The 11,534-nt window shown below is 32.6% G+C and overlaps 1 protein-coding gene across 4 annotated transcripts in view; it reads left to right on the top strand.

Annotated features, from left to right (window-relative positions):
- Positions 1–124: 124 nt before the first annotated feature.
- Positions 125–11,534, top strand: part of LOC145961383 (ribosomal protein S6 kinase alpha-5) — a 34,007-nt gene continuing 22,597 nt past the window's right edge. The window contains exons 1-2 of one of the 4 annotated variants that reach the window (XM_083081509.1): positions 655–759; positions 8,580–9,575. In XM_083081509.1, coding sequence (XP_082937635.1) covers positions 8,759–9,575 — 817 coding nt within the window. In that variant the 5' untranslated portion in view covers positions 655–759; positions 8,580–8,758. Of the gene's footprint in view, positions 760–7,050; positions 7,718–8,579; positions 9,576–11,534 lie in introns of those variants that run through there. The other 3 variants (XM_083081510.1, XM_083081508.1, XM_083081512.1) reach the window with 3 other exon arrangements.

The following is an 11,534-nucleotide window of genomic DNA, read 5'->3' as shown; positions in this document are numbered from 1 at the left end:
TGAATCGCGCGATACGGGCCTGAGTCGCGGTCAGCGCGCGCGACGGCCAATGGAAGCGGTGCGCGCGCAGCGGGAATGGGCGGGGGTGGGGGAAGGCGCGCGGCTGCGGGGACGCGGTGTTGGCGGAGAGCGCAGTAGCGAGAGCGTGCACGAGTGACACGGTCGCGTCCGTCCAGGCGCGGCGATATGTGCGTGTGCAGGCGTGTGTACGAAACGATCATGTGAAAATCGCGGCTCGACAGCCGACGTTACACGTTACGATATACGCGGGGGATCGCGGGCGTGTCGTAATCGAGCGTGGGTAATCCCGTAGATTCCGATAAAGCCCCGACTGCACCTTCCGTGCGCGTGAATCGCGCTGTTGCCTCTCTCTACGCCGTTATTAACGTGTATTCCTCGCACATACGCGCATACATACGCACTTCCCTACGTACGTGTATTCGCAATACGGACACACGTAGGCGAGTGCGCGAGAGACCGATTCCCGAGTACGCGAATGGGCGTACCGCGTTACCGCAAAATACGTTTCGATCGAGTGTATCTAGTTGATTGCCGGTACGATAGTGTGCGCGACGTCCAGCTGAAACGGCGATAACGGTGACAAGTGCACCGCGAAAGGGACAGAGACAGATAGAGTGACGGAGGGAATGGAGAACGCCATGCAGCCGCCGCTTCTACCACCACCCCCACCCCCACCCGCTTGTGACATGCCACAGAGCAGCAACACGGAGCAGACGGTCACTCACGAGTTGACATTCGGTATGTCTAATCTGTCATCTTGCGATATTTTAAAGGTCCCGGATCGTCCACGTCGCGCGTTATCGATCGAAACCGATACGATTTCGCCGAGTTTACCCATTTCGCCAACTCGATAGGCGAAAATCATCTCTACGGTTAATAACGACGATCGACGCGAGGAATTTGAACTCGGTGAAATTACGATCGGTTTCGATTTCCGACAAATTCCATTATTCATACGACGTTATCGCCTCTCGATATCACAGTCCAAACACTTGGACGTTACCTAGAGGCTTCTGAAAATAAATTACGCAACTCATTGACACATACACTGGCATTGCATTTTTACTTTCGTAAAGAGTAGTATATATATCTTATATAAAGAGAGATTATGCGTAAAAACATCAAGTGTCAATGTATATATAGTGTTTGAACTGACAGCAGCGCCATCAATATTACGCCGCTGACACGCGACGCGATACGATATAAAATTACCTTATGATTTTGCAAAGAGACAGAGAGAGAGAGAGAGAGAGAGAGAGAGAGAGAGAGAGAGAGAGAGAGAAAATTTGCATCAATTTGTGTCAATGTTGTTCAAGAAAATCATTTAAATAATCTTTAGAAAAATTTCGTAATTTTCTCGGTAAATATCTGACACATACATCTCATGTTCTCTACTGCGTAAATCGACTCCTTCTCTTTCTCTCTCTATATATATTTAGTAACAATATATAAGCGTAAATTCACAGTCATTTTAACTCCGGGTGGAGGGAGTTTGTTGTAAACACACTGTTGTCATGAGTTTTTTCCTTATATTTGTCATATCTGATCAAGAAACGTAGGGAAACTAAATGTTTAGTCCTTGGGAAATTTTCTGACGAGTTACCTCTATTCTCTTTTATCTCTCAGCTGATTACCTATCCCAATTTTATATTGCCTACTGAGTTTATTAAATTGCTCCCTTTCTCACATTAGTAGTGGAGAGGGTTTATCGTAAACACACTGTTGTCATAAATTCTTTTTCTTATGTTTTACACATGATAAAGAAACGTGGAAAAACTGAAAATGTTTGACCTTTGAGAAATTTTCTGATGAATTATCTCTATTCTCTTATTTTCTTCAACTGTGTGATATCTATCCTAATCTTATATTGTCCACTGTGCTCATTAGATTGCTCTCTTTCTCACGTTTTCCGAAGATATAACGTGAGAGGTATGCATGTAAACATACATGTACAAATAAGATATTCTTATTTAAGGGAAACACTACCAGTATTTTAGACGTGTGTTTTGTTGTCAGTATTTAGTCAGTATTTACTAATAACATTGAAAAATGTATGCACTATTTTGATATTCTGTCATACGTAGTCATCTCCGTGAAATTGACTCCATTTTCAGAATTTTGATAAATAATAATTAATAGAATTCTAACTTTTCCCAAAAAAGTTCTGGAGCTTTCTCTGATAATGAGCTTTCAAGAATTTCAAGAATGAAAAAATATTAAAATGCATATCAATTCTGATTAAATTAAAAAGATTAATTTTTTTGTGTAGCTAAAATGTGAAACTAGCATTCAGATGTTTAATTAAATTTCTATTTTTTTCTAATTTGCAACTTTTTTTTGAAATGTTTAAAAAACTTTAAAGAAAGAGAAAATTTGTGTATCGATAATTCTCTATAATTTCTATAATTTTGAAAATGAAATATGCTAGAAGGTCATTCTTTCTGTTCTAAATCTATATTGGAGAAATCTTTTCTTCTAAAACTTTCCTTTTATGAATTATCAATACTTTGAAAATGTGAAGACACTCGAAAAAAATTTTCGAAAAGTTAAATAATTTACAAAACATTAAAAAAATAAGAATTTATTTTATTAAGAAGAACACTTCTCAATTTATTCTTTAAAAACTAGAAGAATTGGTCACTTATTGTTTCACCAGAAGATAAGTTAATAACCAAGATACAGCAGTTTTGAGTCCACATATTTTATTCACAAACCAAGAAACACATGGTAGAAAGACTCATGATAAAATTTTTACTTTCACTATTTTCGACATATGTTGAAACTTTAACTTTTTATGTTTGTAAATATTTTTTTTCAGATATAATACTATAAAACAGACAAAATAGAGAAAGAAATAAATGTTAACGATATTTCTTTCTATTTTAGGACAAAACATACGCAGGGTATTTTTCTTCATTTTTTCAGTTTTGAGATTAGAAGTCTCTCACTAGTACATATTGTACTATTTGTAATTGTACTGTTTAAATCAAAATAAATAAAGTTTATTAAATTTTGGTGTGCCTTGTTTCGAAACGGAATAAATATCATTTATACCGCATTTATACCTTTTCTCTTCCTTTTTCTTTAATTATGTTTTTGTAGAGGAAGAATTTTCACAAATGAGATAAAAATTCAACATTATTATTCCAAAGCACATAAAATGCAAAAAGAGAGGAAAGCGATAATTTAAACGTAATATAGATGCAATTGATAATTCAAATAAACTCTACAGTTAATGGTTAAGTAATGCATTTTTAATCCAAAGGTTAAACACTTGTAAATAACATCATTTTGACATTTGTAATTAACATCATAGATTCTTTTTCTAATTTTACGTAGGAAACTCTCCCGGATTTATTTTCAAACAATAGAAGCTTTTCAAACTTTGCAAAACTTTTTCTTTTATAACATATCCGTTTATTGTTAATCTTTTTTTGGTTCGTCGTATCTGATTTCCTACTGCGTAAATATTTGTAAACAAATGGAATTGAAATCTTGGAATGTTTTCGTCGCCATCTATTCTATTACTGTGTAGCAAGGTGTTCATAGCACAGCAGGCTTTTTCCTAGAAAAGTTTTAATGATTATTCAGTTTCTTTGAGTGAAAAATACTAAAAGTGCATCCAAGAAAGAAATTTTAGAATTGTAGAAATTTCTGATTTTCTATAGATGAATGAAAATATCTGATAGATCACATTATTCTCAGAGTTTTTTTATAGTAAAATTTAGGGAATCGTAATTCGGTGAATGATTAAGACTCAAGATATCTCAATAATCTTGACGTGTAATGATTATTTATGTAAGAACAGATGCGTGCCGTTACATGTTAGAATAAACAAATTGGTTACATTTTATTTATATTAGACACTGTTTTTTTTTAGTGAATGTGAAGTGAATATTTCGGCATATTCAACTTTGATCATATCATGATAAAATGCAATGGATTTTTCAGTGTATTATTTTTGATTTTTCATAAATTTTTTATGCATATTTTAACAAGAAAAAATCACTCTGTATTTTAAATTTAACATCACATCACTCAGAAGCATTATATTATTTATTATTTATTTTCTTAATCCTTGTCTTCCGGATGATGTCTTAGAATGATTTCCGGTATTACATTTTAAGTGCAAAACAATGACACTGAAATGACAATGAAAATGAATAAATTAAATCTTCGTCAATCATCAAAGTAAATCTAAAGATAAGATAAGAGAAAGCAAACAAAACAAAACAAATAAATAAACTAAAACGAGATAAAATAAAATCCATTAAAACTAATTGTAAGTTAAACTGATCTTTCACTACTTCTAACTTAACAAACTTTCACTACTTTTAAAATAAACTATAAGAATTACATTAAATTGAGTGCAGTACAGTATCTGACTTCAAATTTTAAATTCTAGCTCAATTATCATTTTATATCTTTGATATCTTATTCTTGATATCTTTGATATTTTGGTATTTCTCAATCTCTTCTTTCTCAATGTTCTCAACTTTCGATATCCTTTGTCTTCTTTTCCATCCTTTTTTCTATTCATATTTTTCTATTCATTTATCTTTTTCATTACGTTCTATCCTTTTCCTTCTTTATTTAAAAATTCTTCTATTGATATTTTATCTCTTGTTGCTTCGCATTCTCTTAGTATATGCATCACTTTTTTCTCCTTTTTCATATATCCTACATATTTTTTTCTCCTTTCTCCAATAATGACCTCCTTTCATTTCGTTCTCACATCTATATCTTGCTATTTTACTCATATCTACTTATTCTTCTTCCCTTTTAAATAATCCAGAACTCTTTCTACCCTTATCCTCTTATAACATTGTACCTGGATTCTTATATTTTCTTTTCTCTCTCTTTTTCTTCCTTTTTTTTCTTTCTTATTTTCTTCATGATTTCCTGTAGTATCTCGATTCCTACTTCTTCTCTCTTCTTTCTCAATTCTTTCTCATCCATATTCGCTTTCTAATATCCTTTTCTTTTTCTTTTTCGATTTATTTTCTCCTTCGCTTTTTCTCGTCCTCTCTTACACTACTATTATCTTATTTTCCGATCGTGTTTTTCTTTTTTGTGTATTTTTGTTTTTTCTTCCAATATGTAGGTCTTCTCTTATCTAATCTTATCTAATCTTATCTTATCTAATCTAATGCATTTTATGTACTTTCTCTTTATTATCTCTATCCTTTCATTTCCCCATCCCTTCTGCTCCGTACATCACATTTTCTACTAATTAGATCCTATTGTTATTTTGATTTTAATTGCAATTTTTTAAAGTAATTTTTCTTCTATCCTTTCTTTTTCTTTTGTGCTTTCTATAATGTGTGTTTCATGCGGAGAAACTGAAAACCCATTAAAACTTTTCTAGAAAATAGATTCCTATTACTGTTTAGAAAAATATTTTGAATATACATTCCAAAATTAATTCGACTTCATAAATATTTATGAAGCAGGAGATAAGATAAAAGGGTCAGGTAAAAAAAAGATTGAAAAATACACGTTACAATAGAGCTTTTGAAACTGCTTTTTTGAAAACAATAGAATTTGTTTGAGAACAATAGAAAAGATGGTTTTCTGCGGATCTTCAAAGAATGTACCTATAAAATAATATTTTCTACAATATTTAATTTTTGAACGTGAAATGTCATTTGATCGTTAAAAGTAGAATCTATTTATATTCGACTTAAACTATGGAAATTTTTAAAAGTTATATTGTAATTTTTCCGTTTGTATTCAGGTTGAAAACGAGATGAAAACAAAAATAAATGAGAAAGAATAAGAAAGAATGATTTTTCGTGCGAAATCTTGAGTGTTAAATATCGATTAAATAATTAATGTTAATAATCAATGTTATTTTTTTAACAAAGATGTACTAACTTTTCATGTATATTTTGATAGCCTCTCTATTGAGGCGAATTCGACGATATATAATATATCATTAGAATTTAAGAAAGCAGAGATATGTTGTATATTGTATATTTTAATTTTCATTTCAAAGTTATAAAAACAAAGTCTTGAAAATAGTTTTACTTAATATTTTCATATTTTCAAATATCTTGTATCATCTCAGCTCGGAGGCATTCTTATTTCAATATTTATTGTGTAATTTAAATTATTAATAATATACTTTATATATAATTAAATTATGTTATTTATTAATTAACTATCAATACGTTTAATACGAATCTAGGAAGAATCACGGAAGATTTTGAAATCATTCAAACAAGTCGAAAGTATATACCAAAGGCGATATTATATACCATCGTTGAATCCCATGAAATATTTACAAGAGGTCAAGGGGAAAGCATTTGAGCATGACGATGGTTTTCTGAACTTTACTCCCATGCATTTGGGCACTGAAGCGAAGCACATGATCTGAAGCACTTATAAATCCTTAATATGAATTAGAGTCTTACGTCTCGCAAATAATTATCGAATAAATTATAAAATTGCTAAATTTTTGAAGGAAAGTCTTAGTGAGATGCGAAACTCGGCAAAAGGACTAACATCAAGTTGTCATCAAGAGAAAGCATTGTAATAGTTTGTAAACAAAGATTTATTTCTGTTTCACATTCGTCCGAATAGACCATTTTTATGCATCATAAGCTGTTCTTAAATCAATATTTTTGCTTCAGAAAATATGTTAAAGTTAAATGCTCGCATTCTAAAAAAGTGTCGCTACATTACTACCTTTAAAAGATCATTATTCTCAGTCTGTATTATTTTTTCAGTCAACCAGATTGTTTAAATTTCAATTTTTAATTTTGAAAATCCAATTTTTTGAGGAAATATTTTAATTATCTCTTGAAAGATACGCGATTGAATCCTTTTTTGTCTCTAAAAATTATTTTCCGTTTTAGCCTAAAAAATAATTTATTGCAAAGAGTATTTTCGTAAGGAAAAAAAATTCTTTTAAATTTTCTTTTAATATTTTTACCATAATTCCTGCGCTACGCGTATATCTCCGGTTTTTGGATTAAATTTAAATCTTCAAATTTTTATAATTTATATAATATATAATAATGATGTATCTCTGATATATCCCGTGACGTTATATTATTCTCAATTAATCAAATTAACTACAAGCGAAGTGCGTCCCATGTAAATGAGAAAGGTTTATTTATTCACTATATACGATTTTTCGATGGAATCGAAAAAAATTCTAATATATAAATGGAGTTAGGCCCAGTTCCACAACTTACTTTAACCGAAGTTTAACTCGTTAAAGGAGAATTTACATTGCGTTCAATGTCCGATGTATGACGTCCGATTGGATACAATGGGTTTGGAACGCAACGTAAATCCTCCTTTAACGAGCTAAACTTCGGTTAGAATAAGTTGTGGAACTGGGCCTTAGAGTTGTTTTAAACAACCACGGGAACAACCAGCGCTAGCACCGTCACTGACGGGAGGTTTTCGCATCAGCTGTTAGTACTCGAGTAGTAGCGGGGTAGGTAGCGGGGTGGGGGAAGATGCGTAGTAGTGTGTAGGGTTCCATTGGTTACCTTCTTTCCGTTAACGACAGTTCGAGACGATTCCTCACGAAGTAAGTGTCGTGCGACGTGCGTGATTTCGGTTCACTGTGAGAGAGTTCTTAACGTGATAGGTATCGAGCAGTGTGTCGTGAATTGTTCGCGTATAATACTCGATGTGGGATAACGTGTGGCTTCGCGTATAAGTCATTGACTGATAGTCGGTAAGTCCTCAGGTCCGATCTCGTTCGATCCTTATCTCTTATATATCTCTTGAGAGATTGGAAAAAGATTGAGTGCCTTGAAAAATAAAAAGTTCGAGACGTTCCACTTTAAAAGTTACACTTTCACTCGGAAACCTAACTGCTATCGCTCTTGAAGACAAAGTTCTCTTTCGTTTCTCGGTGATTTTTCAACGGATAACTTCGTTTAATTCCATAAATGATTCTATAATATTAAGAATCGGTTTTATACTATTTCGCGCTGTAATCAAGTGCTGTTTCTTAGAAAGTACCATCAGCATTTGATTCCTCGTTTCTTGAATCTCCATGTGATTCAATCGTCTTCGACTATTTCTATCGTTTTAATCGTTACAAAGTCAAGATTGTCTGTGAAGATGATTGAATTTTGATTTATCTCGGTGAAATCCCTGTAATCGAGATTGTTATCTATGACCTCGGTCGAGCTCCCACTTATTCTTCGCGAGAGAATTTACGATAATGATATATATATAATGTGTATTTAATATAATATATATATATTTTTTCTTTTCTTGGATTTGCATCTTATTCAGGACGTAAATCGTGATTTTCAGTATATTTATTCTTCTATTTGCTTCTGACTTTGCTTTTTGAATTTTCTAGAGTTAAATCTTTTTGATCTTTAAGCATTCCATCGCTATTGAACGTCTTCAACTTGTCACTCTTCATTCTCTTAAGAAATATAAGTGGGATCACGATCGAACGGGATCGAATTAAAAACTTGCTAATTATCGATTAATCATTTTTACGGAGTTTATCACGCGTTATTCCGTCTCGACATCGCTCCATAATTCAAATAAATTCTTTAAATATTAAATCTTTTTAGTGTTATTCATCGCCCTATAACAGGGACAGCGGCAGAGTAACAAGGTCGACTTATGTCGATCATCAGACTATCGTCTCCTGCTTCTTCTCTCTTGTGCCCCTCTTTCTCACCTTCATTCGTGCTGACATTGCACGCGCCGCGACAGTAACGTATGCGACGAATATTGGCTCCCATATCAAATGAAGAAAGAAGAAAACATCGCGAAGAATAAAGGATTCCAGTGTAATTGTTGCTTGATAAACTCAGGATCGGGAAAGAATATAGTAGAAAAAACTATGAGAATGAAGAAAGAAGAAAACATCGCGAAGAACGAAGAATCCCAGTGTTATATAATGGACGTAGAATTGGGAGACGATACAGTGGAAAAGGTTATGAGGGACGAAGAATCCTGGACCGATCATTATTGCGAGGAAGATACGTACGAAGAAGACATCGTGATGAAAGAGGTCGATTATCACACGATGGATGAAAAACGGAACGTTGCACCGAGTGGAGAATCTCAACTTGACTCGTGCATGTTGGTCGTAGAAGAAAATGTTGCAGGAAACGAAAAGTCCGAGAGCGCTACATTGATCGAGGATGAAAATCAGGAAACCGGCGAACTTAATTTGTCCTCGAAGAAGAAGGAGAGCGGTTACTTTGAAGATAATCATGAGAAGATGGACAACATCATTGAGAATTACACCAAGCAATATGGCGGTGAAATTCTCAGTATCGGATGTAGTGTCAGCACCGAAAGTAATGAGTTGATTATTGATGAGGAAGCGGGTCTCTTAGATCAGGAGAACAGCGAGCAAGACTTCACTTCCTCCTGTTCGACCGAAACCATGAAAAATCTCGACGATGATTCCGAAAAATCAGTCTTCGTCGCAGACGATCTCGACATCATGGAGACCATCGAAATTGGCGAAACTAACGAAGATGATTTAATGCAAATCCAATATGAACAATGGGATCCACTCAGCAACATCAAGGAGGAGATATACATAGATCGAGGTAACAATGTCATATTCAATCAATCGATAAAAAAACGTTTCTCCTCATTAATAAAAATAAACGGAATGAATGAAATAAAAATGAACGAATATAATAATATTTTTAACATTCGCGGCGACCAACACTGCATGTCGCATGACATTCAGCGATGGCGGGACTTCAACAGGTCGCAAATACGACTAAATGCGGTTGATACTAAACTTCAGGCTTCTTAAAGCCATTAGGAAGTATTGATCTGACTGCTTAACATTCCCGGATTGTACGATATTATCGAAGTTTATATCGAACTAGTAAATCTTAATTACATTTATTGTAGTAATTTAATCAATTCCCCAAAGGAACATAAATAATATGGTATGTGTGAAAAGTTTTTTAATTTATCTTTCTTTGCACTGTAATTTTTTTAGTTTGAGATTTTTAAGTTAGAGATTTCAAAACACATTCAGTTTTGCATTCCTGGAATAATTCTACTCACTTGAATCTTTTTTCCTTGCTTTTAATTCTATGAAAACATTGATTGTAGATTGATATTATTTATCTTTTATCATGTTATTGTTTTTCAAACGAACACATTATTTTTATGATCAGACAAAAATTGCCATTTGTATTTATGTTAGCATATAACAGTTATGCAGTTTAATGCACGGCGAATTATTATGCTTTATGTATAATTAAAAAGAAAAGTCGACCGTTTTACAATATCTATAGCTCTATCTATAGCTTAATTGCACATTGAATGCTAAGTGGTGCATAGGTAGATAGAATAGATACAATAAAATGTATAGCTCACAATTAGACTTTAATAGTTTACTAATGTGAAAACACAGATATTTAAATTTACATTTTAATAAAATTAATTATTTGCATTCGCTTCAAGTTAACTTCGAGAATTTTTTGTGTGTTAACCGGTTTGTAAAAAAATTAAAATATTTTTTTATTTAATCAATATTACCTAATTATTAAAAATTCATTAAACATTTATATTTTATCTTACCTTATCTTTAATATAATTCAATATAATATAACTAATTAAGCCAGTGTATTATTAATCCTTAAAATAAGTATAAATAAAATAAAATATTACAAAATTAGTTGATAAATTAACAAAATAATTAAAAATTTTGTTATAAAGTAATGAAGCATAAAATAATTGTTTTATCGAAATTCTTGGTCTGTCAAAATAATCTTTAAATCTATCGAAAATCTGTTAAAATCTGAGTTTAGATTCAACATTCTTTGATTTTTTTTATTCATCTTTTTATTCGGGTTTTTTTCGGACAGTTCGATGACATATTAATTCTTTAAAAAACATTCGCATGCAAGTAGAATTTTTCTCGACACGAGAGTATAACGTGCAGATTTTAACCTTGCGTCTCGTGCGATATTATCCTTCGTATTTTTTTATAGACCGCGTACGTGTTTGTCTTGAAAAGAGAGATCATATTTTGAACAGCTTTGTCAATGTCCTTGTGTTGATTCAGACTGCGCCGAATGTGGCTTTCTCAAAACACGAGCGCTTTAATTTTTCATCGTCGCATTCTCATTGATAGTTTGCGGATATTCATTTTCACATAGTGAGCGATTAATATTTGTTACATTTTTGCTTAAATATGGTGCACATGTATTAAGAAAATCAAAAATTCAGTCTTTTACATGAAGAACAAAATTTAATATCAAAACAGACAATGTGTCACATATTTCTCTCTAATATTCTCTAATAAAACTAAAAAAATTTGGTAATTCTATTTTAAACACATCTTTATAGCGAAAAAGTTAATATCGTACGGCGAAAAGGTATAGAGGAAAGATCTTAATCACTTTCTCTTGGTATATACGAGACACGATTGGAACGTGTAGATTTTGCGCACTTTCGAAAGCGTCCATGTTATATTATTTAGTTATCCTTCAATCAAGAAAAGTTTGTTATAAATTTTTGAAAAGCAGGATGATGTAATTTTA

This window comes from Camponotus vicinus, unplaced genomic scaffold, assembly GCF_025532165.1.
Source record: "Camponotus vicinus isolate PSW18456_S1 unplaced genomic scaffold, iyCamVici1.0 SCAF_11, whole genome shotgun sequence".
Lineage (NCBI taxonomy): Eukaryota > Metazoa > Arthropoda > Insecta > Hymenoptera > Formicidae > Camponotus > Camponotus vicinus.
The sequence above is the reverse complement of the archived record's forward strand: the minus strand, read 5'-3'. Positions and strand labels throughout refer to the sequence as shown.